The sequence below is a fragment of the Bactrocera dorsalis genome, chromosome 2 (genome assembly GCF_023373825.1).
Source record: "Bactrocera dorsalis isolate Fly_Bdor chromosome 2, ASM2337382v1, whole genome shotgun sequence".
Classification (NCBI taxonomy): Eukaryota; Metazoa; Arthropoda; class Insecta; order Diptera; family Tephritidae; genus Bactrocera; species Bactrocera dorsalis.
The window spans coordinates 41,362,015-41,388,804 of NC_064304.1; the positions used below are offsets into that span (position 1 = coordinate 41,362,015).

General features: G+C 35.3%; 1 protein-coding gene across 2 annotated transcripts in view; it reads right to left on the reverse strand.

Moving 5' to 3' along the window:
* The window catches only part of LOC105221903 (putative uncharacterized protein DDB_G0277255), a 129,842-nt gene extending 103,547 nt beyond the window's left edge, over positions 1-26,295 (reverse strand). Inside the window, exons 1-2 of one of the 2 annotated variants that reach the window (XM_049447806.1) lie at positions 25,951-26,295; positions 15,755-19,438 (exon numbers count right to left, since the gene is read on the reverse strand). In XM_049447806.1, coding sequence (XP_049303763.1) covers positions 15,755-17,793 — 2,039 coding nt within the window. In that variant the 5' untranslated portion in view covers positions 17,794-19,438; positions 25,951-26,295. The remainder of the gene's footprint in view (positions 1-15,754; positions 19,439-25,950) is intronic. The other variant, XM_019988863.3, reaches the window with a different exon arrangement.
* Between the last annotated feature and the right edge of the window lie 495 nt (positions 26,296-26,790).

Consider the following 26,790-nt stretch of genomic DNA (forward strand, 5'->3'; position numbering starts at 1 on the left):
AATCTTAACATCAGTCATTCAAGAAATCTTAAAAACTGCTATGACAACTGGTCGATGAAACTCTTGGTCACATACTAAAATACAAGATAAAAAAAATGGCTTATGGAATAATATTTTTTAGTAAGCTTTCTCAATCATCAGCTTTTGCCATATATACTACATATAAGTACAAGTATTGTCTACTCTAATCGAAAAAAATATATGCATTAATGAGGATTACAGAGAATATCACACTCATACAAAAAAAATCCCATAAATGTCTCACAGAAGAAGTGCTGTTTTATAGGGATGACGTATGTATGACGAAATATCTACAGATTTTGTACGCCCATCCACTCTATAGAAAATTTTGCGGAAACACCTTAGTTTGCACTCTTACAAAATTTAAATAATTAGAATCGAATGTCGGCTGGCCGATTTTCGGAAGAAAATTTTGTTCAGCGATGAAGCTAACTTCTGGTTGAATGAGTACGTTAATAAACAAAATTGTCGCATTTGGAGTCAGTATCATGCACAAGCCATTGTTGCGACGCCGCACATTGGTATATCTGTGGCCGAAATTCAAAAATTTCATGTTGTCTGATTTGAATGAAAATTTCACAGTTTGTTACCAACTATCTGTACATTATTTTCCCAAAGTATTAGGATTCTATCTGCATTAGTTTTTTGTCCAGAAATACCCAAAGTTGGTGAATGTAGAGAACATCAAAATTAGCAAAAAATTTACTCAAAAGTCAAATCATTGATACAATAAAACAACTATTGAAATTCAACTTTGTTATTTTTCATTTATAATATGTATCAAAGAAAAAATTTGCATCAAAATCCACTGAAAAAAATAATGCATAAAAAATTTTGTGGAACAACATAATTTGGACGTCAAAATTTCAATTTTCTTCAAATTCAAAGTGGTGCATCTTTTTAGCGCTGTCTACCGCTGTCGACATACATATACCGAATTAAAGCCTGAAGTCTCAGCTAAACAATAAAAAAAAATTCAGCTGCCCCGAATTGCCCCCCTTGAAAAAAACAGTGTCAGAATGTCACGAAGATGTAAGAAATTTGCTAAAAGAGACTTGATAAAAGAGAATTTAGTTGTATGGGAGGTGGGCGTAAAAGTGGGCGGATATTATTGAAATTTAACACCAACATATATAATGTCATAAAAATGCTATGTACCAAAAATCAGTGCTGTAGGTCAAAAATTAAGTTTCACCTTATATGGGAGGTGGGCGTAAAATAAAATTTTTTAAAAAATTTTTTTCATTTTTTTCTTAATTGGAATCCAAAACAATGATGTACCAAATGTCATTGTCCTGCGACAACTCCTTATATTTTTAGCCGCAGTATGCACTAGCAGAAACCAATGTGCGCCGCTACATCCGCAAAAAGTCACTGTATACCCTACGGGCAGAGGAAATCAATGGTCCATGTTTGTTCAAAAATAAAGCCAATGGGGAACGTTATGGAGGTATGATGAAAAGTTTTTCCTACAAGACCGCGCTACATGCCATACATCCAAGGAAACAATCTATTTATTGAAAGAAGCTTTCGGTGAACACCTTATTTCGGGTTGTGGGCCGGTGGCGCAGCTTCCAATATCGTGCGATTTAAAACCGCTGGAATATTCTTTGTGGAGATTTGTGTAGTCGCTTGTCTACGCAGATGAGCTCGAAGCGATTGACGCCTTGGAAGAGAATATTCGACACGTTATTGCTGACATGCATACAGCTCCGATCGCAATACAAAAAGTACAGATGATTCGACCGGCCACAAAATACACCAAACCTTTGTTTTCTTCTGGATGAAGTGGCAGCTCTTCAATATCTTCAGATTACTCTTCATCCCATATGTGGCAATTCTGCTTGTTTACATACAGATTGAGCAAGAAATGGACCTCATCGCTTAATAAAATTTAGCTCGAAAATGGTAGTTCTTCTTAGAACTTCGCAAGTCGCATGAGAAGATCGAGCGACTTCTGTTCTTGCATAAGCTATATTTTGTACATTTTCAATTTGAGATCTCGACATAAAATGCGCCAAGTCGTTCTATACGTCAGTCCGAGTCGAATCGACTCTCCACGATCTTCGTGTACACTCTCAGCTACGGATGTTATATTTCGTTTACTGCCTGCTAAATATGGTTTATTCGGTCAAATATTATCCAATAATGAAAGCTGAATCTCAATATGGGTGATGATGTTGCGAATATAATACGCTCAGTAGGCTGATTATGTTGACCAGGGGTAATGGGATGCCCAACTTCTATTGTGGCCAGATCGAACAAAATAAGAATTTTTGGGCGTTTAAGTTGAAACACCCGACATTTATTACGATTGTAAATTATTATATATTAAAGTTTTAATATATGGCGGAACCACTTAAATCCTTTTATATGGTTTTATGGTATATTAAAAGAACTAAGAAATTAAGCCTGTTGAAAATATAAATTTTATTATCTTGAGGTTCATTTTCATTCTTTATATAAAGAGTATAAATTGTACGTATTCTCATATAAGTATGTATGTATGTATAATATAATAATTAAAGCTCAGTTGATGCCCTTAGTTTCGCGTATTATATAATTAGCCATTTCGCAACGCGCAACAGAAATAGAAGAAGCTACACCAGACACTAATTAGAGCCAAATAACTATTATTAGCAATAATTATTGGTAAAATTATGTGTTTGTTGTATTGCGAACATGACTAATAAGCAAAGTAATAAAATATAAGAGTTAACCGTTATTGGTTTGTGAATATACAGTTTGTGGTATAAGATTATAAAAAATATTTTTCCTTTAAACAATATTATATAATCAATGAATTATTCGATAGGAAAAGAATCACAACAAAGTTTTTGTTATGCAATATTAATCATAACATTTAATGGTTTAAAGCAGTGTTTCCCAAAGTGGGCGATAACGCCCCCTTGTGGGCGCTACAGGTGTCAAGGGGGGCGGTAAGAGACCATTGCCAAATCTGTATGTGGTCATTTGCTATCATAATATGATCATTTGCGCAAAGGTGTAGAGTAGGTAGGTTCGAACTGATGTAGCGCACGTTTTGAGCTTTTGAACTCCTTAAATCTTTTATGTGGAAAATAAAACAAGGGTCTTTATCCTTTCTTACAAATGTATTTCTGGGGAAAATAAGATAATACGAAAAGGAGAAAGATCCCTTTTTTTAAAATGTATTTCTAGGAAAAATAAGAATTCATATTTTTGGACTACTATATAATAATTGTGCTTAAGTATTCCTATATAAGCAATGTAATATTTATTTTATATTCATTTGTGGTTTTGGCGCAATAGATGAGCATTACTTACGCCTCCTTTACACTACTCGCGAAGTTAAACGTTTTTCTCAAAGCAAAACAATGTCGGAAGTAAAAAAGAAGAGACGGCAATACTGTGCGGAATACATTAAATTCGGATTCATTGCAAATCCCACAAACCCATCCTCGCCTTTGTGTCTACTATGTCTAAAAACATTTTCGAATGAAGCAATGAAGCCTTCAAGACTGCAAGATCATTTGAATAAAATGCATCCAGATAAGAGAGACAAGAATGCAGTATATTTTCAAGACCTAGAGAAGAAGCATAATACTCAGCCAAGAATAGCAAAACTATTTTCGGCGGCTGTTAAGCAAGATGACGACGGACTTCGAGCTTCGTACAATATCTCTTTGTTAATTGCTCAAAAAGGCAAACCACATAACATCGGAGAAGAGTTAATATTGCCAGCAATAAATGAAGTAATAACTACCGTGCTTCATAAACCGGCCGCAGATATTATCCGAAAAATTCCTTTTAGTAATAATTCTGTGCAAACACGAATTGATGAAATGGCTGAAAACATTGAAGAATCATTGTGTGATCACCTGAGGATAAGCCAATTCTCAATTCAGTTCGATGAGTCCACTTTACCAACTAATGAAGCATTGTTGTTGTCTTACGTGAGGTTTATTAAAGATGAGAAAATATGTGAAGAACTATTATTTGCTAGAAATTTACAGACCGATACAAAAGGCGAAATCATTTTCAATATATTGGAAAAGTTTTGCGATGAGAAAGAGATTCCTTTGAAAAATATTATTCAAATGCTACGGATGGCGCTCCGGCTATGATAGGGTGCCATAAAGGCTTAATAGCGCACTTAAAAAATAAAATTCCAGATGTCCTTGGTGTACATTGCCTTATTCATAGACAACATTTAGTCGCTAGAAACTTAAGTGAAAAACTAATTCAATCACTGCAATATGTCATCAAAGCAGTCAATAAAATCCGCAACAGCTATTCTATTTTTCTTAAAGAGTTGTGTTGCCTGAAGATTAACTAAGCTTCAAAACTTCGAAACAAACGGTTTGTTCTTCCAGGACCTCCAAATGGAACGTATATAGCATAACTGACAGCAATTTACAGATATTCTGCTCTCGACTTATAATAAAGCTTCCATTGTCCCGAATTGATGACAATTTCCACTCGTTGGGATAAGGAATCACAACCAACCAAGTTTTCAATGTGTTGTTTTGCCACATAATTTTTAAATCTCTTCAACAAATCGTAAACAATAACAACTAACAAACATAACTAATTTTGAATACGAAGAATAGATCTATGCTTAGTAGCGTGAAAAACCTTAAGAACAACAGATAATTATCGTAATTGTGAAAATTGTGCTACTTCCTATACTCATTTGTAAATATAAAAACGTGGCAATCAGTGAAATGTTTAAATAAAATGATCACCTCGAAAAAGGCCAAATCCGCAGATTTTGTAAATTAAATATTAACTAGCCCAAAAAGCACTAGACTTGTACCCACCAAAAAAAATTATTTCACAATTATATAAGTAGTTGTTTCTTGGAGCATAATATAATTCAATCAATAAAGCAAGTGGTTCCGATTTAACTTATTTATGTCTCAACGAAATCGAACAATTCATATTTGTTCATATAAACTGTAGCAGTTATTTGGAAGGAAAAAGATGGTGGAGTAATTTTAAAAATTTATGGTTTCGGTTTGAGGTTCACAATAGTTGAATTGACAGTCGCGTCAAGCTGTCATGTTATTTTTGTTCTGTATTGTATGGAAAGACTTGCGCCTCGGCCTACTGAACGTACTATTCGCAACACTATCATCCATCTTGAGAACCAACATTCATTATTGGATAATATTCGACCGAACAGACTACGTCCACCACGAGAGTGAGAGTGTAGACGAAGACCGTGCAGAGTCGATTCGGTGTCATTTGTAGCAATTCGAACTGACGAATGGAACGACTTGGCGCATTTTATGTCAAGATTTTAAATTGAAAGCGTACAATATACAGCGTGTGCAAGAACTAAGGCCTCTCGACTTTCCTAAGCGACGCTCTACGTACTCTTAAAAAGTTCTAAGAATATTCGACTTTTTCCAGCCAAATTTTGTTAAACGCTGAGGGCCATTTCTGGCTGGCTCAATGGGCATGTAAACAAGCAAAATTGCTGCATTGGAGACGAAGAGCAACCTGAAGAGATTCAAGAGCTGCCATTTCATCCAGAAAAAAACAACGATTTGGTGTGGTTTGTGTGACCGGTGTAAAGTAACTGTCAATGGCGACCGTAATCGTACCATGATAACCGACTATTTGGATTTATTGAGCGATCACTTCGATGAGCAGCAGGCCTTGGAGCAAAACATCACGCGTGGCAGTCGCTAGTTACCAGTCGAAATGCTCGAACAAGTCATCGAAAATTGGTCTCAATGGATGGAGCATCTAAGACGAGACCAAAAAAATAAATTCCAAAGAATGTTCTTACGAATGATAATAATAATATCGTATTAAATTTGAAGTATCTGTGTTTTTTCTTTTAAAAAAGTAGGGAACCTCCAAATGGATCACTTTTTATTTCGCTATTATTGGAAAGACAATTTCATATCTGAGTATTTACTATTAAAAAAAATTCACTTACATACATACAAATGTATATTTGTTGGCAATTGAATTCTACATACATGTCTGTTTCTGGTTTCTGATGGGAATCATTTAATACTTAAAAAATTCTCACTGGTTATTTTTTCTTTACATTGTGCAATGATTGTATGTATGTATGTGTGTTAGCGATTTGTAGAAAATACTAAAATTTCTGCAAAGTAGTAATTTTTGTATGTTCCGTGTATGTGTGTATGTGTGCTCATTTATTTACGCGATTTGTTTACGCTGAGAATAGTTAACGCTAGAATTCGGGTTGCTACGTGAACTCAGTATGAGTAATCGATGGCATCAAACGGGAAGACAATAAGCTTCCAACGAGATAATAACAACAATAAGAACACACATACATATACTAACACGCTTCCATACACGTGAGAGTAGATGTATGACTGCATATGCAGATAATAATTGAAGTTCACTTGCCTTTCTACATACATACATACATATACGTATGTACATAAATGGGTAAATACAATATATACGTATGTTTGTTTGCGGATATAGAACTTTCAGATAAATGTATACAAATATACATACAAACATTGCCACATACACGTAAGTCACGCATCAGCGAACTTCACGTATACGCGCCAATTAAAAAGCACACACACACACATATACAAGCACGAAAAAAGTATGGTGAAAATGTAGGTTGATATTGGTTTAGTCACACATACATACATTTGTATGTAAGTATGTTCGTAGAAGCGGTACTGAAGCACGGCATATGAATAAATTTATCAATAATAACAATATTAACATACATACATATATAGCCACATATATATTTATTTATTTATAATGAAAAGCACAAGAACAAGTTTGCCAATAAACGCAAAATTCAGCGAAAAATACCAAACGAAGTGAGTCATGGGCAAAGCACGAGCATCAATATGGCCTTACCACATTTATTTTTACAATTTTTGTGATTTCATATATCTCACTTGTTGTTGTTGTTGTTGTCAGCATTATCGCAAAAGTCACTCATCATTGGCAGTCCTCGCCAAAACTCACACCTTCGGTTGCACCGTTGAACAGCAGGAGCACGGCGACGCACCTCCAAGCCAAACGCGAGCAAACAAGTTTACTTTTGTGACTCGCTGACGCGTTTAAAGTTCACATAATCCGTTAAGTAAATGCGTCGCATATCAAAACAAATAGCTGGGCACGAAGAGGAGCACTGCAAGTGATGCAGAGCCACTGAACTGACGAAGCGCTGCAGAAAAGGCAAACAGTTGACAAGTTGGCGTGAGGTGGTTATGCGCATTGGCAACAACAAAAGCGTAGTCTGTGCAAATTGTTTGTTGAAAGTTATTTTTGTTTTTGTGTTTGTGTTGCAGAAAAATATGAAGGCTCTGAGGAATTGCCACTGTATGGTGTCAGCTTTGATTGTTCAGCTCATCAGCATTATGTCGGCTGACAGCATACCTACAGCGGCGCAAGTGCTTGCAAGCACCGCCGTGTCCATATTAATAGTAGCACTGCAGGTTTCTTTATGAAATTCGAAAGGGCATAGCAGGAAGATATTAGTAGGTATGTAGAGCAAGAGTTAAAACTGGTTTATATTAGAGCGCAGAACCTGAGAATGTTGGACAAATGTCATATTGTGAATGTAATTTGAAGTAGTGAATCGTAATCAATAAGATACTCAATTTCGAATTTTTTGATGATACGTTATTTTGCATTTTAGTTGACGATATGTATGTATTTATAAGTTTTCACTCAGGAAATGTTATTATTGGAGTTGCATATGTACTTCTAGTCATTAAAAGTACGAACTAAACCTGAACTAGTCCTAAAATGATCTTGAACAAATACAGTTGCTAAAATTTTAAAAAATTCTATTAAACTTATTTTTTTCTATTTTAAAAAAATGTTGAAAAATCTTTTTCAGCGAAAAATTTTTATATATTGAAAAATCTAAATTTTTTTAAATTTTAGACAAAAATGCTTAAAAATACATAGGTATTAATCATATTTCTCCCCCAAACTAACACAAAATAAAAGTGAAAATATTTGTTTCCATTAATATGACCATAACTGTATTTTTTACAAACTTCATGCAAGTACAAAGAATTATATTATTCCTAACGAACGATTTCAAAAGCTGTAACTTTGTTGATGACGTTGTTCCACGTAAATTCCTTTCAATTTGTTCTACTCTATATGAAAATGCTTAGCAAATGCATAGTTTCACTATTTGCTAGTATTCAACGTGAGTAAATTTGCTTTATATAAAAGCGCTTGTTATTTGCATATCAAAACCTTGTCACCCAGCTATTGATTGAGTACAACGGTGTTTGCATGTTTTCTCATGTATAACGGAAAAATAACTAATAAATATTTATCAATATTTGTCTTCAGTCGTGCAGAAAATTCGCTCACAGGTGTTAGAAAGAAGTATTTCCTCTGGTTTAAAGTAACGTACATACATACATATATACATATATGTACATAGTTTTGTTCATGTTTTAAGCTCTACGAACAAATATAACATATTTTTATTACGATATTACAGTTAGAACACTCACTATGCAGCAAGAAGTTCAAGTTTTCCCTCAGTAGTAAGGCTGAATGGAACATTTCCGTTCTCAAGTTACTGCTTAGGGATACTTGTAGTACAAACAAATCAGAATCAAATCGCTATTGATGCAGGAGTGTATAGAATCATATCATAACCAAGTGCACTTTAACTAGGTGTCCGATCACAAAAGTATAGCCGATATACATATAGCTGGCTTATGAGCCTGCCCGTTCCGCAGCATCCACCAACATGGTAGGACCCGAACGTTTCATTTCGGCTGGTCCCCATAGCATAAAGGAACTGCTCCGCAAGGATAAAGGTTTAGGCAGAGAAGGCTATTGGCAACAATTGGTTACAACCTTAAAAGGTAAATATGGAATCAGTCTCCCAAGAGACAGTAGGCTATTCTAAGCTCAAATGTAATTATAACATGGGCCAGCTTCTTGTGCTAATTGCCGATTCCGCGACATGGAGCCTGAAACTCCAGAATACCTACTAATTGACTGCACAGCAGTCTGTGGGCACATGATAAAAGCCTTTGGATCCATGTTTCCATAGGGATCACATCGCTTCAATAGCACGTAGCAGTATATTGGAATTTATCAATATGCTGGAGCTAAGTGAGTCGTTGTAACTTCGGAGGAGGCACAGCAGACCTTAGGTCGCGAGACAAACCTCATTTATTTATCTAATCTAATCAAATATATAAGGCTTGGTAATAATAAGGATCTACCCCTTCCCAAATATTAAAATTCTTGAATAAGGTTTAAGGGCAAAATAAATATATGTATGTCGTACTATTTATCCAAGTTGTATACGTTTTCAAAATCTCGAGTAATATTTTATAGTATCCTGATCTTATAGCTCAACCTGTCGACGTATAGTACAGTTATTTAAATTTCTTCTGTCGGAGTTTCTCCCTACCGTTACCACTAAATTTAAATAGTCAAAATACTTAAAAATATATTATCAGCGACAAATTTCATTTTTCTCAAAGGGTGACAAAAGAACGCACACATCATTTAAAATGTCCCTATAATATGAAAAACTATGAAGTATTTGCAGATTTTACATTTTTTTTGTTGTTTTGAATTTGTTTTTTCAATGAAATATTAACAAAAAAATCACTCCTTGATATTTATTGGGCACCGAGATTACAATTCTATATTTGAAGTTGCTTAATCTTTGCTTAACCTTGCTGCACAAAAAATAGTCGAATTTTTGTGGTTTTTTGACTTGGCATTTGATTTAGCGAATGTTCATTTGGTACTTGCTCACTTACTCACTTTGAGTTAATGCAAAAGCATTATGTATAGTGATGACCTTCAACAGCTCAAATTTTGTTGAAAAAACATTATAACGGGTGATTTTTTTGAGGTTAGGATTTTCATGCATTAGTATTTGACAGATCACGTGGGATTTCAGACATGGTGTCAAAGAGAAAGATGCTCAGTATGCTTTGACATTTCATCATGAATAGACTTACTAACGAGCAACGCTTGCAAATCATTGAATTTTATTACCAAAATCAGTGTTCGGTTCGAAATGTGTTTCGCGCGCGTGTTTTGTTCAGCGATGAGGCTCATTTCTGGTTGAATGGCTACGTAAATAAGCAAAATTGCCGCATTTGGGGTGAAGAGCAACCAGAAGCCGTTCAAGAACTGCCCATGCATCCCGAAAAATGCACTGTTTGGTGTGGTTTGTACGCTGGTGGAATCATTGGACCGTATTTTTTCAAAGATGCTGTTGGACGCAACGTTACGGTGAATGGCGATCGCTATCGTTCGATGCTAACAAACTTTTTGTTGCCAAAAATGGAAGAACTGAACTTGGTTGACATGTGGTTTCAACAAGATGGCGCTACATGCCACACAGCTCGCGATTCTATGGCCATTTTGAGGGAAAACTTCGGACAACAATTCATCTCAAGAAATGGACCCGTAAGTTGGCCACCAAGATCATGCGATTTAACGCCTTTAGACTATTTTTTGTGGGGCTACGTCAAGTCTAAAGTCTACAGAAATAAGCCAGCAACTATTCCAGCTTTGGAAGACAACATTTCCGAAGAAATTCGGGCTATTCCGGCCGAAATGCTCGAAAAAGTTGCCCAAAATTGGACTTTCCGAATGGACCACCTAAGACGCAGCCGCGGTCAACATTTAAATGAAATTATCTTCAAAAAGTAAATGTCATGAACCAATCTAACGTTTCAAATAAAGAACCGATGAGATTTTGCAAATTTTATGCGTTTTTTTTAAAAAAAAAGTTATCAAGCTCTTAAAAAATCACCCTTTACCTTAGAGCAGGTCGATTTACAGGGAGCCAAAGAACGAGAAAATCGCGTATGCCGAAAATGTTCTACGGATAATTTTGAACACATTTGCCTAAGAGACTATAGGTCTAAAACCAATTTTGAACCAGTAATTTTTAAAGCGAAATTATTTAAGCATTATAAAAATTTGTTCGTCAGTTTTTCAGATGTCCAAACAAAATTTAATTCGTTGGTAAATTTTGATATTATATTGAGCATTGGTCGGAATCGGCCAAATCGGAGAACTATATCACATATCTTCCATTTAACCAATTATTCAGATCACTTAAACTTCGCCTTCGAAACCGGTTTTAAACCCCTTGTCTCTTTGACAAAAATGTGCAGAATGATCCGAAGAACATTTCTAGCATAGGAAATTTTGACTTTTCTAAAAAATGGTGTTCTCTACTGATTTTTTTCACTGAAACAAAAATTTCCTACAAGGCAGCTGGAATCTATAACCAACAAGCCCCTAACAGCAAGCGAAACAAAGGCGCTACAAAGTAGCTAACTGAAAAGCAGCAAAAACACTCGTATGGCGTTGGCGGAACTTGTTGCATATGTAAGTATGTTTAAAATTATGTATACACAAAGCCGTTTATTTAATTATTTCACTACTAGCATTTCATATGACAATACATACACACTCGTGCAGAGGAACCTACATATGTACAAGCAAACACATAGTATATTAAAGGTATTTACGTATAGATTTATGTATGGAAGTAGGTGAGCGATGCACAGGTTCACAACGTTGAAACACGAATTATAACACTTCAACTGAGACACATAAAAATGCAAAAACAAAAAAATACAGCAATTATTTAAAATAAAAGCAATAAAAGCATGAAATTGTCAAGCTGGAAAAAATTGATGCGCACCTGAAAACACCCGCACACTATGGAACCACTTAGCAAAGTCTATTGTAATTACGTAAACGTAATATTTGTGGTACGTAAATACGCTATACGAGTATGCATACATATGTATGTAAGTATGTAAGAGTCGTAAATCACAATTATTTCGATACACTATTCAGCGACGCAATAAGCGTTCGACAGTTCAAAGTCTACTTCGCAGTTATTTCACACTTTTTCTTGCAGTGTAGGCCAGACTAGAGTTTTCAAAAAATATATGTACATATACCAGGGGCGGATCCAGAAATAGTACTTGAGGTTTTGAAATAAATATTTACTTGAAACATGAAGAATATTATATTAAATATGGTAGTAACCTTTATACAGCTCAATATCATGGTGGAAAAACTTCAAATCGACGTTCTAATATCAAATCCTACTAAATTGGAAAAACATATTATAAATCGCAGACGTACGAGTAATATACTTTAATATTTTTAATATTGTAGGCAGTTCGCGTATGGAATATGGAATGAAAAAATTTTGAAACGACGTGGGCCAAGAATCTTCCGAGAACTATTTCTGCAGTGACTTTAATATCACGAAACGTGTGCCGCAACGTCATGCCGATCAATCTAGCTTGAGGCATGTTCGTCCTCAGCCACGTTTTCATGCGGGAAAGTGTCGAAAAAGAGCGTTCCGAGCTCGCATTCGTCACAGAAAGTGTGCAGAGTTAGTAAATGGAAAGAAAATATTCCCCAGCTTTTTGTTTTTCATTTCGGAACGTTATAAGCAGCATATCTATCATTTTTATTGCCTTTGCCAGATCAATCGATTGTTTCTGAAGAATCACACTGAGTGAATGAGTTAGAGATAGAAGGCGGTCGAACGCTTGTAATTAATTGTATGTTGACAACTTGGATGAAAAACCGGGGAGAATGTATCAATCGAACGAACACATATGAAGCTGAATGCAGCATATATTTCAAGCTCTCTATCAAGCCGCGTTGTTTCAAGTTCAGCACTTTCAGTTACAGATCTGATTACATTTATTCCAAATCGAGGCAATCTATCTGACAGATAAGAGACGGAATTATATTTTTCTTACTTTATATTTTTTCAGAGTAGTAAAATTACGAATAAGCCATTTAGCCTTTGGAGCGGAAATTTTACCCTTTTCACCTTCTGAAACCGCCACTGCATATACACTACTGAAGTTACCAAAAATCGATTCTTTTGTATATACACATATGTATGTATGTATTTCGAATCCGAAATTTTGAAGTTGATCCCGAAAATTGTTTGGAAATATGGTTGTAATTGTAAGAATTTTTAACTTTGTATAATTGGCTCAAAACTTAATACGCGATTTTCTTTAAACACTGTTTATGCACAGTGTCGGAAAAGCAAATTTCTATGAAACGGCTGGATCGAGCGACTTGAAATTTGCACACGACATGCTTAGATACTATATTTGTCCATTAATGATAGGAGAAATATTTTTGATAATTTCGATTTTTTGAGCAGCTCTGAAATGTAAAAAATTTCACACAAAAAAATTGGAGGATGCCAAAATTAAAAATCTGACGAACTTTTCCATCATTACCAATATTCATCTATAGCAATAACAATGTTTTTTTTTTTTGATTTTTGTATATGAGAAAAGTTAAGTTTAAGTTGAAATATCTTCCTCACCGTGAGACACCTTTTTTTCGTAGATTCTCTTTGAGATCGCCTACGGGATCAAGGGAATTCAAAAATTTCCAAATTGAATTTTCGATTATTAGAGTTCATTACATTCTGTCAATGTACATTTTTAGTTTACTTATTAAATAATATGGCTCTTCGCTTGGAAATGATGGTCAGTGAACTTTTTATTAGAAGCTACATTTTTCAAATCGACCAACTATGGTACTAAGAGAGTAAAACTGGTACTCACTTAAATTTTTTGCTACAGGTGCAAAGTAAATTATATAAAGAATGTCTTTTGCTAAATATTATTGCAATGAAAAACGTTGCTGCTTATTTTTCTGGTGAACAATTTAAAATCTACACAAATCCGACATTTAAAAAAAAAATTGATTTAAAACTAAAAAGATGCATACTATTCTAGATAATTTTATGAAGATTAAAAACGGGTTTGTTGAAATAAGTAATTCCGAAGATTGTCTTAAAGCCACCATTTTTTTAGAAAATTATTTCAACGAATTTTTTAGCAACAAAGGCTCACAGAATGAACTGTCAGAATTGAGGTCTCTTTTATAGCTCTAGATTGGCCGAGGCATATTAAAAAGTTGTCAATTCACATTGACAAGCAACTAAACCTCCGGAAATACAAAAAAATATATTATATTTTGGACTGGTATGTACGTGTGTGTAAGATGACAGCAAAAGTAACTACCTGACGTTTGACTGCAAATTCAGTTGCAGTTGCCGCATTGCAGTCTTCCTGGTTTGCCCAAAAACGAACAAAATAATATGCATGTACATATGTATGTATAAAAATACATAGTAAATAAAATAAAAGGAAAAACTATATTTTGTGCTATCTTATCGCAGCAAATACTTGTATGTACATATGTACATACATATGTATGTGTTTGTGTGGACGAGACTATGCAATGTATGTGCCAAGCATAAAACAGCAAGCGCTGCAGATTTTTTGGTTACCACAGCCACATGCATACATACTACATATAAATATACATATGTACATAGTATGTAGATGCATATAGCCCGCTGTGCACACGGTTTCGATATAAGTAAATAATAAATAAGTTGACTTCATTGCAGCTATAGTTTATCAACCTTAATTAAATGCCGGCAGCGGCGATTCTCTGAATAATGGTTAAGTGCCAAGCAAAGAATTGGCATACGAATTCCAAGCGCGATGTACAAATGTCAGTGTATTTGTGGCTATTATGTATGTATGCATGTGTGCATGCTATGTAATGTGAACTGCCTTGCGGTAAACATCCGTAGTCGCTCGCCAACGATCGATCATGCCACGAAGCGTAAACAAATATCCTTAACTAATCAAACATCAGTATGCAGCCGTTGTCCACTTTGTTGCTGTTGACTTATTTAAAGGGCAGGTTTTTTAGCACTTCTGGAATCTGTTATTTACGTACTGTCTGTATGTATGTATGTAGGTAGATGTGTTTGCGTATATGAAAGTATCACAGACATGTTCTCATTAAAAATTAAAGCAAAACAAAAAACCAAAAACAAAAAAAAACGTTAACAGGAAACAGGATGAAAAATTTTTGGTCTTGAGCACCGACAAGCGCATCATGTGAATAGATTGCTGAGATTACAGACAGACACACCGGCTGCGAAACATGAACGAGAAAGGCTGAAGGCATTGAGTTACGCTATATTTATTAATAAAAGGTTATTATTTAAGTACCGTTATGGAAATATACTACAAGTAGGCGAAACAGTTTTTTTTTGAAGGCTTGTGCCCTCAGCTTAAAGCTGAAAAATCAAAGTTCTAAGGATAACATCAATATTTTTATTCTAATCTAAAACCCTAAAAAGTTTTGCTTCTGCTAAAAAGTTATTCCAATACATAAGTATATTCACCAGAGCATAATATTTCTTACAAGATTTTGGCCTTTGAAATTATTTTTTTTTTACCGGAAATAATTTTTAAAAAATTATCTTCAACAGAAATTTATGTAAACCTGACATCAAACTTACTTAAACTGTAATATTTATTTATTTTCCGTTCATAAGTCAACCGAATGTTTTAAATAGATGGCAACGCTTAAAATTAGTTGCAACTACAAGACTTCTTGAAGCTCCTTTTATACCTAAAAAATATTGTTATATCACGTTCATGTTAACAATTTTCCTAAATTTAATATTTTAATAGATGGCAACCCTTTTTAAAAATATTTAACTACAAGACTTAGTAAAGTTGTATAGCTTTATAGAAATAACAGTATTTGAAGACTCTCATATCAATATTATTAAATTAAATATTTCAAACAAGTGGCAACTCTATTCAAATATATGTTAAAACAAGTGTGAATACTAACTTCCTTAATAATTTATCTCAATAATAAATGTAAAAGAACTCACCTCTTCACAGTGCGGCACCGTTTGACATTTTCTGCCTCCTTTACACTATCCCAAGAATCTCCAACGTCGAGCGATGACATTTCATCCAAACGCTCTTCATCCTCCAAACCCGAATCCTCCAAACTTATGTGACAGCTGGTCATAGTGACCTCTTTGCCATTATCGCCTACCTCAATCCAATCGGAAGTGCGTATACGCGCCGAACGTTCAGTGCCATATGGCGATGAGTCTGACGAACAGCCTGAAGGGCAACGTTTTCTCGGTGTGCCAACACCGTTCAATTTATTGTTACGATTATTCTTTTGCATATCGTCTTCCTCACCATCTTCGGTGTCTTCTACGTTATCAGCATCGACATCTTCGGTGTCGGGATCCGCATCTTCAATGGAATTACAGCGCTGACGTGTTTTGTTGTTAGCGATATCGATGTTGCTGTTGTTTAAAGTGTTGCTGCTTAATGATACTTTTGTTGTTGCTTTTGTTGGTGTTACCGCCTCATTTGCGTTTATGGTTGTTAACTTGGTGATCGGCTCCGATACTGGACTGCTTAGTGGCGTTTGTTCTTTCTTAATGAGTATAGGTGTTCCTGCGCTAGTCAAGTTCTCCATGGAGCTGCTTCTGTCACGCATTGCTGCCAATTCGGATATAAGTATCTCATGGAAAGCTGTCTTTTTCTCCGTTGATTTCAGGATATTTTCCATATTTCCAGCCGTGCCCTCAGTACTCGTATTCGTATTGATATTTATACGGGTGCAATTGTTGACCAGCTCACCGGTTGTAACCACGGTGACAGAGGTACCACCAGCGGTGGCGGTATGAGGTGTAGCCTGATGTTGCAGAGCAGGCTCATGTTTTGTTATTACAGGCGATTCGTTGCCGTGACGCTGTTGGTTAACTATTATTTCCGAAAATAAACGTTCGGCCGCATTCTTCAGATTGTTCTTCAGCTCAGCTGTCTTACCGCCCAGAAAAGTATTGGCTCCCGTATTGATTGTTGTGATATTGGCACGTGATGTAAAGTTATCAAGTGTAGTTTTCGAGCGACGAAAAATACTCACACCGGACGAATTTGATTGTGAACCATTGTTGATGGATGTGTCGTCCAAGTCAAGCGTGGCGACAGGCACCTTTACAATTTTACGCGGACGCGGTAAGGGTTGCACCGATGTCGGCAACTGATCGAGCTGTATCTTGCCAACGCGCTCGAAATCAGCACGACCTAAGCTAAGACGTGTATCCTTAAGGCTACTCGTTTGTGACTGCGATTTTGGTGAGCCACTACCCATGGAGTGATGACGACTGAGATTGACGGCACTGGCCGACGTTTGGACGATAACGACATCACCACTGATATTACTCATATCTTTTGCACTCACTGTGGCAGCTGGCAGTGGAGCTGGACTTTTACCGGTCACACTATTAACAGGCACTTTGGTGGCATTAACATCTTTTAGCACTGGTGCTGTACCTGCATTTTGCACCGGGACTGTGGCGTTCGGTTTCATTGTCGGTATATCGGGTGCTTTTCGTAACTTTAAAGGCGGTTTTGGACCAAGTCGGTTGGTAGTGGTATTATTGGTTGCTGTGGGCGTTAGTGCTTCCGGACGTTTGGGTGCACTCATCGAGGGCGACTTATAAATAACCGTACGACCGCCAGCTCCGGCTCCAACTGAGCTCAACGTTGGTTTCTTCTGTATAATCGGATGTTGTAAATTGCGTTGCGTCGCCTCAGCTGTGCTCACATTGCCAACACTCACGCGACCATTCAAAGACAAAGTTGTTGCCGAACTGGTGGCTGTTGGTGATGCCATTGATGTGCCTGTTATTGTGTTTGTTGGTGTTGTCGCTACACGATTCTGTGCTGTCGCTGTCGCAGCATTCATAACTGATTCTCCATTGCGTTGTGTTTTCAATAAACCCGCTGCGTGCGCGCTTGCATGCGATGGCCTCGGTGGGACGGGCGGTCCAGCTTTTTTCAACGGCATTGCCGGCACCGTTGTAGACATTATTGTTGTTGTTGGTGTGCTTGTGGTTGCCATAGCTGGTTTCGCCTAGGTGTGCACACGCGATTCAATCGTCGTCTGTCGTCTGCGCCGTCGCCTCACTTAATCTGCGCCCAAGTCCACTCTGTACTAGTATGGCTAGTAGCTATGTTTTATCGCTAGTCTGTGTCGATCGTTTGTTGTTTATGTTGGCTGCTGTTGTTCTGGCTGCGGCTCTAGTTCAGACCGTTGTTGTCGGTCGTCACAATAACCAAATGAAAACCTGTATTTGTAGGTCACTTTTTGTTTGCGGTCCGTTGTCGTAGCTGCACTTTTAGTGGCACTAAACTTGTTTGCCACCGCACTTTCAGCTCCACACCGCTCACCGTCGTCTGTGTCGTCAATTCAGCACCTTTTGGTCAGTTGATTTTCAAATTTACTATGGCTGCATTCGCCTTGCGCCTGGTACATTTATTCGCGCTCGTAGTTATTCGCAATAGCGGCGTGTATTAGCACCTATGCCTCCACAAAGCTGGCTGGCAGATTCTTGTCTACTGCGCAGGCGCGTTTCGCGTTTGCTTTATTTTAGTTAGCCTGTTTCTACGCGCTGTGCACGGCCATAATGTCGGAGGCTGTGGCTGCGGCTATGTCTGTGTCTAAATTTGAATCTAGGTTAGTTGGGTACTTTGCCGGTCACTAAACGCGGTTTAATAACTCTGCATACGCTATACTCTCGTTTGTACTATAGAGAGTGACAACAACTAACTGATCGACCGCGTTGTAGTCCCGATTCACTTCGTCCAGCACGCTGTGTCTGGGTACTCGTTTTCACGCTCGCATTAAAAAGAAAAGTTTGCTACATTTCGCGCACACGCTCGGACATTCAAATATCGATTTGGGTTGGTAATTCGCAGGCGCATGCGAAACTCATCGATTCACCACGACCACGCGCTCACTAGCCGATTGAGGGAGGGTGTTTTATTGTTGTTGTTATTTATAAATTGGGTTCACGTTTTACTTTTCTTACTTACGTTCGCTCAATAAATCACGATTCACACTCGCGTCAGCACACATGCGGTCCGGCTTTGTTTAGTGGGGTAGGCAGGCACATTAGCACACATGCGCAGGCGTAGCAATGGGCAGCACTGCCAGAAAGGCGGTATTCAGCCGAAAATGTGGCATGAATTTGGAAAATAATCAACAGTAAATAGATCACAAGCGCTGCGTTGCAATGAAAGCGCACTTTTCGCGTGTGTATGTATGCGTGTTGCTGTGATTTCTGCTAACGTCACTGCACCTGGATCGCGCGCTTTTTGTTGTTGTTGCTTATACAAATACGTGCATATGTGTATGCCTCTATTTGTTATATGTTTTGGTTGTTTTTATTTCTATTTCGTCGCTTTGAATTTTGTCTATTTTTAAACACGTACATACTATGTACATATGTATTTATGTATTTTTGCTTTCTGGGTGTCAGTGAAAGGTTTTCGATTTCTTACTTTGTTTTACATATTTTTATGATTTGCTTGAATTACTTTTTTGTTCAAATTGGTGAGTTTTTGTTCACCTTTCCTTTTCACCACTCACTACTTGTGTAAATTGCTGCTGCAGTTTTGATTGCAAATGTTATTTTTTTTTGTTTTTGCCAAACGCTTTTTGTTTTACTTGTTATACACTCATTCGGCGTCTCAGTTAAGTAACACTAAATAGAGAAGGATGAATCGCTAGTTAGTACAGGCACACAAATTATAAGGCTTTGAAGTATTTACACAGATTTAAAAAAGGAAATTTTTTTGTTTTAATATGCCTACATATATGTCTACATTAAATAATTTTTTTTAGAAGACTATTTTTTAGAAGGTCCATATTCGCTAACAAATAAATATGATTAATAACAAGAAAACTAATGTGGAAACATCATAGTTTTTAGGATACTGATGTTTTTGTAATTGTCGATGACTACTAATAATTCAATAAATTATATTAGCAACTCTGTGCACTTGCAAGGACTTGACAAGGCATATCAGCATATGGGGCCCCTAGCAAGACATTGGAATAGTTCGTGAAACCACAGAGTTTCTTAAAATTCGTCTCAAAGGCTGGAAACCTAAAGGATGACTACTTCGTATGGTCTTCGTAACAGAACTCCATCTGGTATCGCAAAGAACCAAAACTAGTCTATGCGTAGCTCAATAGCCTACCAGACTCATCTAACCTAACCTGTATTGGCAACACCGTTCAAAGATTTAATTCATTTTCCATTTTTTTCTTTCTTATTATTAATTTTCGTACCATATTTAATTTAAAACAAATGACAGCTCTATTAAAGAACCATATTTGTATAATTAATACAATTTTCTTTATTTACTGTTTTACTTTATTTAATTATTTTTAATAAATTAAAGGAAGAAACTTAAAAAACAAAATTATCTTATTTTATAAAATGTGTTTTAGAAATGCCGTGCTGAGAATTAAAAATAAATTTGAATGTCACTTAAAAAAAAAACAAAATAAAAAAAATAGCCATGCTTAAAAATATTTGGATCTCAAAATATTTATTTTATTATAAATTAAAATTAATTAAACATAAATAAATTAATAAAAACAGAAACTTGAAAAAACATAATACCACATTATTAAAAGATTTTTTTATATTTTTATATTAGTTAAATATTAAAAATAAATTATAATGCCATTAAAAAAGAATTGGCTTAGCTCAAACTTTTTTTTTCTTTCACGGTTGTGGTAATAATATTTTTATTGCGTTTTACTCTAATTACTCTTTATTAAATTAATAAAACCATATTTTATAAAAAGTGTTTTTGAGATGCTTTTCTGAAGGTTAAAAATTAATTATGTTATTTAAAAAAATATATTCCTTGGGATGATTTGTAGAATATTAAAAATAATATCAAATAAAAAAAATATTAATATTTAGCATAATTGCCAAAAAAATTTTTTCAAACAACAATTTTTTTTAATTACTTTTGAACAATTTTCTTGGAAGAGTATCAATAACCATACACAAAAAAGAGGTAACATGCTATCAATGTTCCACAGAGAGGATAATTTAGTACTCAATTCCCTCAAATAAAGTCACCAATGAATAAATAATCTAATAAATCCAAATTTGAAGTAAAAACAAAAATCAAGTGAAAATAATAAGCCTAGCAGGAACCATATATCACAAGCACAATAATTCTCACTAAACCTTCACGAATTAGTTTTTCTCTAATAAGGAAAATTTTGTGTTATTATGAACGCAAAAGCAAAACTTTCGTATGTAATACAAAATATTTAATTAGCTATTATTCCTTTTTCACAGACAGTAAACAAATTTCTCTGTGATTTACAACAAATTCAAATTGCTGTAAAAGTCATTTTTTGGATAATACTAAACTCTTCGCGCAAACACAACTTTGATAGCACAAAAGTGGTTTTTAACTTCCTTATGGCGTTACGTGGCTTTACGGGTTAAAAAAAAAATCCACTTTTTATTGTCTTATTAAATTCTGCAACACTTATAGAATATTTTCTTAAATTTTCGAGTTGATCCGAGTAATATTTTCGGAGATACAGCCTTGAGAAATTGTGCGCACGAGGCTAGCTAGGCTAAGTACGCCGTCTTTAAACGAATCTGCTTCGAAGCAGTGTTTTTGAGGTCGGTTGGTAAGATTTCTCGAGAACTACTCAGCCGATCCTCATGAAATTTGACATAAGGATTTGTTTTTCGAGTACAACAAATTGAAAAAAAAATTAGCGAAATTTTATTTTTTTTGTAAAATTGTCTGGCCAAAAATCTAATTTTTGGTTCTTTGTTCTTCATCCAAGTTCTAAATTAAGATAAGATGTTTAATTAAAACAGGTATTGTTTCACTTTAGATAATCTTGAAAGGACTTTTCTTATTAGCATCTTTTTTTGAGGGATCACCGAAAATGGCGTCGCAATGACCAAGTTTAAGGATGATTTTTTACCCGAGGAAACCCATTTAACCCCTTAAGAATCAACTACTTTGTTTAAGATTGATTCTCGGAAAATTGACATTTTAATTGTTGCTTTGACAGTTCATCGCCGATTAAGCAATGTCAACTTAAACTCATAGTTTCCTAATAACACCAAAACAATAGACACTTATTCAAAAACATTAAATATTCAAATCGAGTTTGTATAATAGTTTCTATATACTAAATTACAAAAGTACAGTTTTTTTCTTAATTTATTCATACATACATATGTATTTTCTCTTGAATAGCAAATAATAAAAGTCACTTCACTATTGACTAGTAATACAATTCGAAGGTAGTTTACTTGCAGTAATATATTACACACTATGCAAAACTTGCACTTGTACAAATATAAGCATTACTCAGCTTTTGATTAGCAATTAAAAGATACATTTTTGCATAAAGAAAACTAAGTAATCATCTTTATTATTATGGAGCTGTTATTCATTTTGTGTGAGTCACATGAGTAGTTAAAACGTGTAAAGCGGGTTTCGTCTGCAAATATAACTCTAATAGAACTCTGCATGAATTTTCATTGTAGGTTATTACTTTTAGATAGATTGTGAAAAGTTCTTATCTATACCAAGCGCTAAATTTAAGCAGAATTTCACTTTATTTTTAATTAAATTAATAATGTACTCTTTAAATTTTATTAAAATAATGTATTTTTTAGCTTCTTATTATTTATTTGGAGCCACTGATTCATTTTAATTACTTTTTTATATAGAAGAATTTTACTACTTTGAATCTTTAATGAGTATGACCACTGTAGAATTTTCAAAAAATCGTTTGTTTCGCTTAATGCTTTATAATCATAAAACTATTAAGTGACAATTATATTTATAGTAGTGATGAAATTTTTTTCCGTCCCTTTAAAGTGTATAAAAGCCCGTCCTCGACTCAGCTGTAGTTATATAGTATATAAAACTTTTAACGCAATTTTCTTAAAACTTCATTTTTCAATTAACGAGACAAATGACTTTGACTTTGTGATCAACTACAAATTTTGAAATTTTCTTGACATAGAAGTTTATAGCCAGTTTACTACCAAATTATTGACGAAAAAAAAATTTTCTTTCCAAATGCCTATAATTTTTGAAGAAATCAATATTTTCATATCTCCCTACCAACTTCATTGGGTATTCTCATGTAGATTAACTTTATTTTATTTTTATTTCTTGCACAAACAAATATGGATTCCAAATTTTGGGCCAGAGCGGGCTTAAAAAAACGATCAAAGAGACATCTCGCGAATTGTTTATTATGGTCAACAAATTTTAGGCAAAAAATAAAATATTTTGTAATAAACTTGGAAAATGTTTTTAATGAGTTCTGTGAGTAAATGATTAGATCACGCAACAAACTTAATGAATATATAAAAAAAATTTAAAACGAAATACTATATAACCGACTGAGAGTACTAATTTTCATTTAATAATCAAAATTTCCTTCAAATCACTTATGTAAGCACTCATATTGTTTAAGAATAATTTGTCATGCAATCAGATTATCTCCTGAGATTTTAAATATTTTGTAAAATATTGCATTTGCATTTTTTAAGCATTAATTAATTTAATTACAGTTACTCGATTCGTTCAAATTTGTATACAGCTACATATGTATACCATATACATATATGTATGTGCATTAGAGTTTGTAAGTTTACAGGGAGCCAAAAACGGAAAAATCGCGTATGCGAGAAATGTTTTGCGGATCCTTCTGAACAACTTTGTCTAAGTGATTATAGGTCTAAACCCGGTTTCGTGCCTTTTTGTCAGCTTTTAAGATATCCGAATGAAATTTATTACTTTTGATATTTAATTGATGATTTGTCGAAATCAGCCAGATCGGACAACTATAGCACATATCTCCAGAACAATTTTTTTTTAAATTCGCGTTAACCGGTTTGGACATTTAAAATATTGAAAATATTACAAAAAATATATTTCATTTTTATATCGAAGACAAGTCTCAAAGATTTTATATGAAACATAAAACACAAAAAAATTAAGAATATACATAAGTTTATCTCAATTTTTGAGTGAACTTCAGTTGTAAAAACTATTTGATTAAAAATCAATAAAGTTAGATTCCCTCAGTTAAATACAAAACACTTATATTTAGTATACGAGTAGCTACATTGTGACAAAAAAGCACCCGGAAATTGTAATTTAAATTCATCAGATAAATGATATTTTAAAAAAATGTATTTTGCCAAGTTGGTAGGACTGTCTTTTATTACTACGCCAAATATGATCGCGTTCTGTCAACCAGTTTGTTGGCAGCTGCAGCTTAAGTCGGTACGGTTCAGTAGTGAGTTGTGATTTTATAATGAATTTTGTATTTCTAACCAAAATTCCTGTACGGAACCATTGCGAATGTTGGAAAAGGCTAACGATGATTCAGTTTTATCAAAAACACAAGCCTACGAGTAGCACAAAGTCGAGAGATCGTTGAAGACATGTCTCGTTCTGGATGACCTTCGACATTTTCAACTGATGAAAATATTAAAAAATTGAAGGATATGATGCTTGACAATAGTCAAGCAAGTGTTAGAGAGATGGCAAGAGAGCTCGATGTCACTCGCAAGTCCGTTTGAATCATTTTGGTGGATATTTTGGTTAAGAAACGCCTTATTACTTGACTCGTCCTGATAAAGCTGAGTTTTTCAAAAAGATTTACCGTAAACAGGTCTCTTTGAACATGCTTGATTGTGAGAGTTCCGATCCCACATTCATGCAGTGCATTCTAACTGCCGATGAGACATGGAATTATGAGTCTGACTTGCAAACAAGTTAACTATTATCGGAATGAAAGGAAAAAAGAGCCGAAACTAAAAAATCCATACCAAAGCCGCTCAAAAACGAAGGTGATGCTCATTGATTTTTTTCGATATTCGGGGCTGGGTGCAACATGACTTTGTTCCTGAGAGACAGACGGTCAATAAGAAGTTCTGTTTGGCCATATTGAGGCGTTTGGGTGTGAACATCCCTTGGAAACGGCCAAAATTGTGGAAGTACAATACATGGATTTTAGACAATGATAATCCACCATCGCATCGGGCTACGATTGTGACCGAATTTAAAGCCAAAAAGCAATGAATACCATCGATCAACCAACGCATTAACCAGATTGGCTTCGTGTCATATTTTTTTGTTCCTCCAGCTGAAATTGCCGCTCTGTGAAAGAAGCGAATCGAAGAGATGAAACAAAATTCCCTTAAGGGGCTGAAGGCCATCCCGAAAAGTGCTTAAGAAAAGAATTTCGATGACTTGACATGAGTATATTACATCTGGTGGGCATTACATTGAAAGTGTTAAAATAAATATTGATTAATAATTAAATATATTGCGTTTTATTTAAAACTTCCGGGTACTTTTTTGTCACAAAGTATAAAGCCAAAAATATTTCAACATTTCTAAACAATAGCTATTTATTAGCAAAACTAACAGCCACCTCTAGTCATAATCAATATTTAACGGAACCTAAGCTGATACAGCCAAACCTATCAGCTTTAAAACCTTAAGGCAATTAAAAAATCGAAGGTGCTAATTGGCTTGAGTAATAATATTTTTAATATTACGCGTTACGAATAATTATTGGTTGGAAAGAGTAGTCATTATTCTTGACATTTTAAAATTTTCACATCTTTTTGCATATTTTTATTTGCAATAGTACAATTAAAACACGTTCCATCGCTGATATTTATTACACTATATGTATGTACATATGTATTTTCACTGTTTTGCATGAGACACCAAGTAGAATTATTCAAACCGAGTCTCCGAAGTTTATTTTATAACATTTTTTCGAGGGAATTTATTTAATTGAATTTCATTCGCTACAAATTGACTTGAATTGCACTCCGGCTGAGACTGTGACATATCTACACCACCGCACAAGTAGAGATATTTTAACTTGAAACACACGTAGCCTGAACACTCCCACAACAGCACAGCATTTATTTGCTCATTCCTTGTTATTTTCATTTCGAGACGTCAGCTGGACACCGGTGAGTCTGCGTCTGTCTGTATTGTCTGGAATTAAGATGCTCAATTGCCGATTGCAATGACGGACTGCTGAGCACCAGTGACACACACACACAAACCCACAAACAACACAAGACGCAAATTGTGGATTGCTAATTCATTTATGCACTTCCAGACATACATATATACTAATGATGTGTATATATGTATGTATATTTACTTTTTCGTTCAATTGCATTATTGTTATTATTATCACTTGCTTTTCGTCATTGTCAGTTGTTGTTGCTGTTTCACAAGCCTCATCAGGCGATATCTTAAGTGAACACGATTAGCCTATTGTTGGGCATTAAAATTTCTTCAGACTCTTATCACCCTTCACTATCATCACACACACACAAACATACTTTGCATTGTATCCACTCGAGAATCAAAACACAATCCGTTGTAATTCGTTTGCGATTCGTCGTTAACTTTGCTTTTGTGGCGAAACACAATTTGTCGATGATATCGCATCGATAGCGTGTTGTACCGCTTAGCACGAGAGCCCGAAACAAACTGAGGCTCTAAGCTCACCTTTGGCGTGGCTGCGCTGCGCTGTGCGACGCCTGGCCACTTGGCTGCGGTCATATGGCCCCAACGCTGCTCAAAAGCCGCTCGCTCAGCTGTGCTCCACTGCTGTTGCATGGCACTGTGGCCCCTCTATTCTGTATATTTATGTGTGTATGTAGTTGTGGACCGGTTGCTGGTTGCATTGAAGCAGCGCTCTTTGCCTTCAACGCTCTCATTCTTCATGCTGCTTCTCCCGCTGCTTCGGTGTGGCTGCGCGTGTGTTTATTTTTATCGCAACTCCGCCGTGGTCATGCCACACAAAGCCATGCCAAACAGTTATCACAACACACATATTCGTATTCAATTATGCATGTGTGTGAGTTTTGACATGTATTAATGCATTTGTGTTTCGGAGTACACAGGCGTTCTTGCCTTTCACATACAGTAATTGCAAGTGTAGTGGTGTGTGAATGGTGTTGCCAATGTGGTGTGTTCACTAGATGAAACAGTG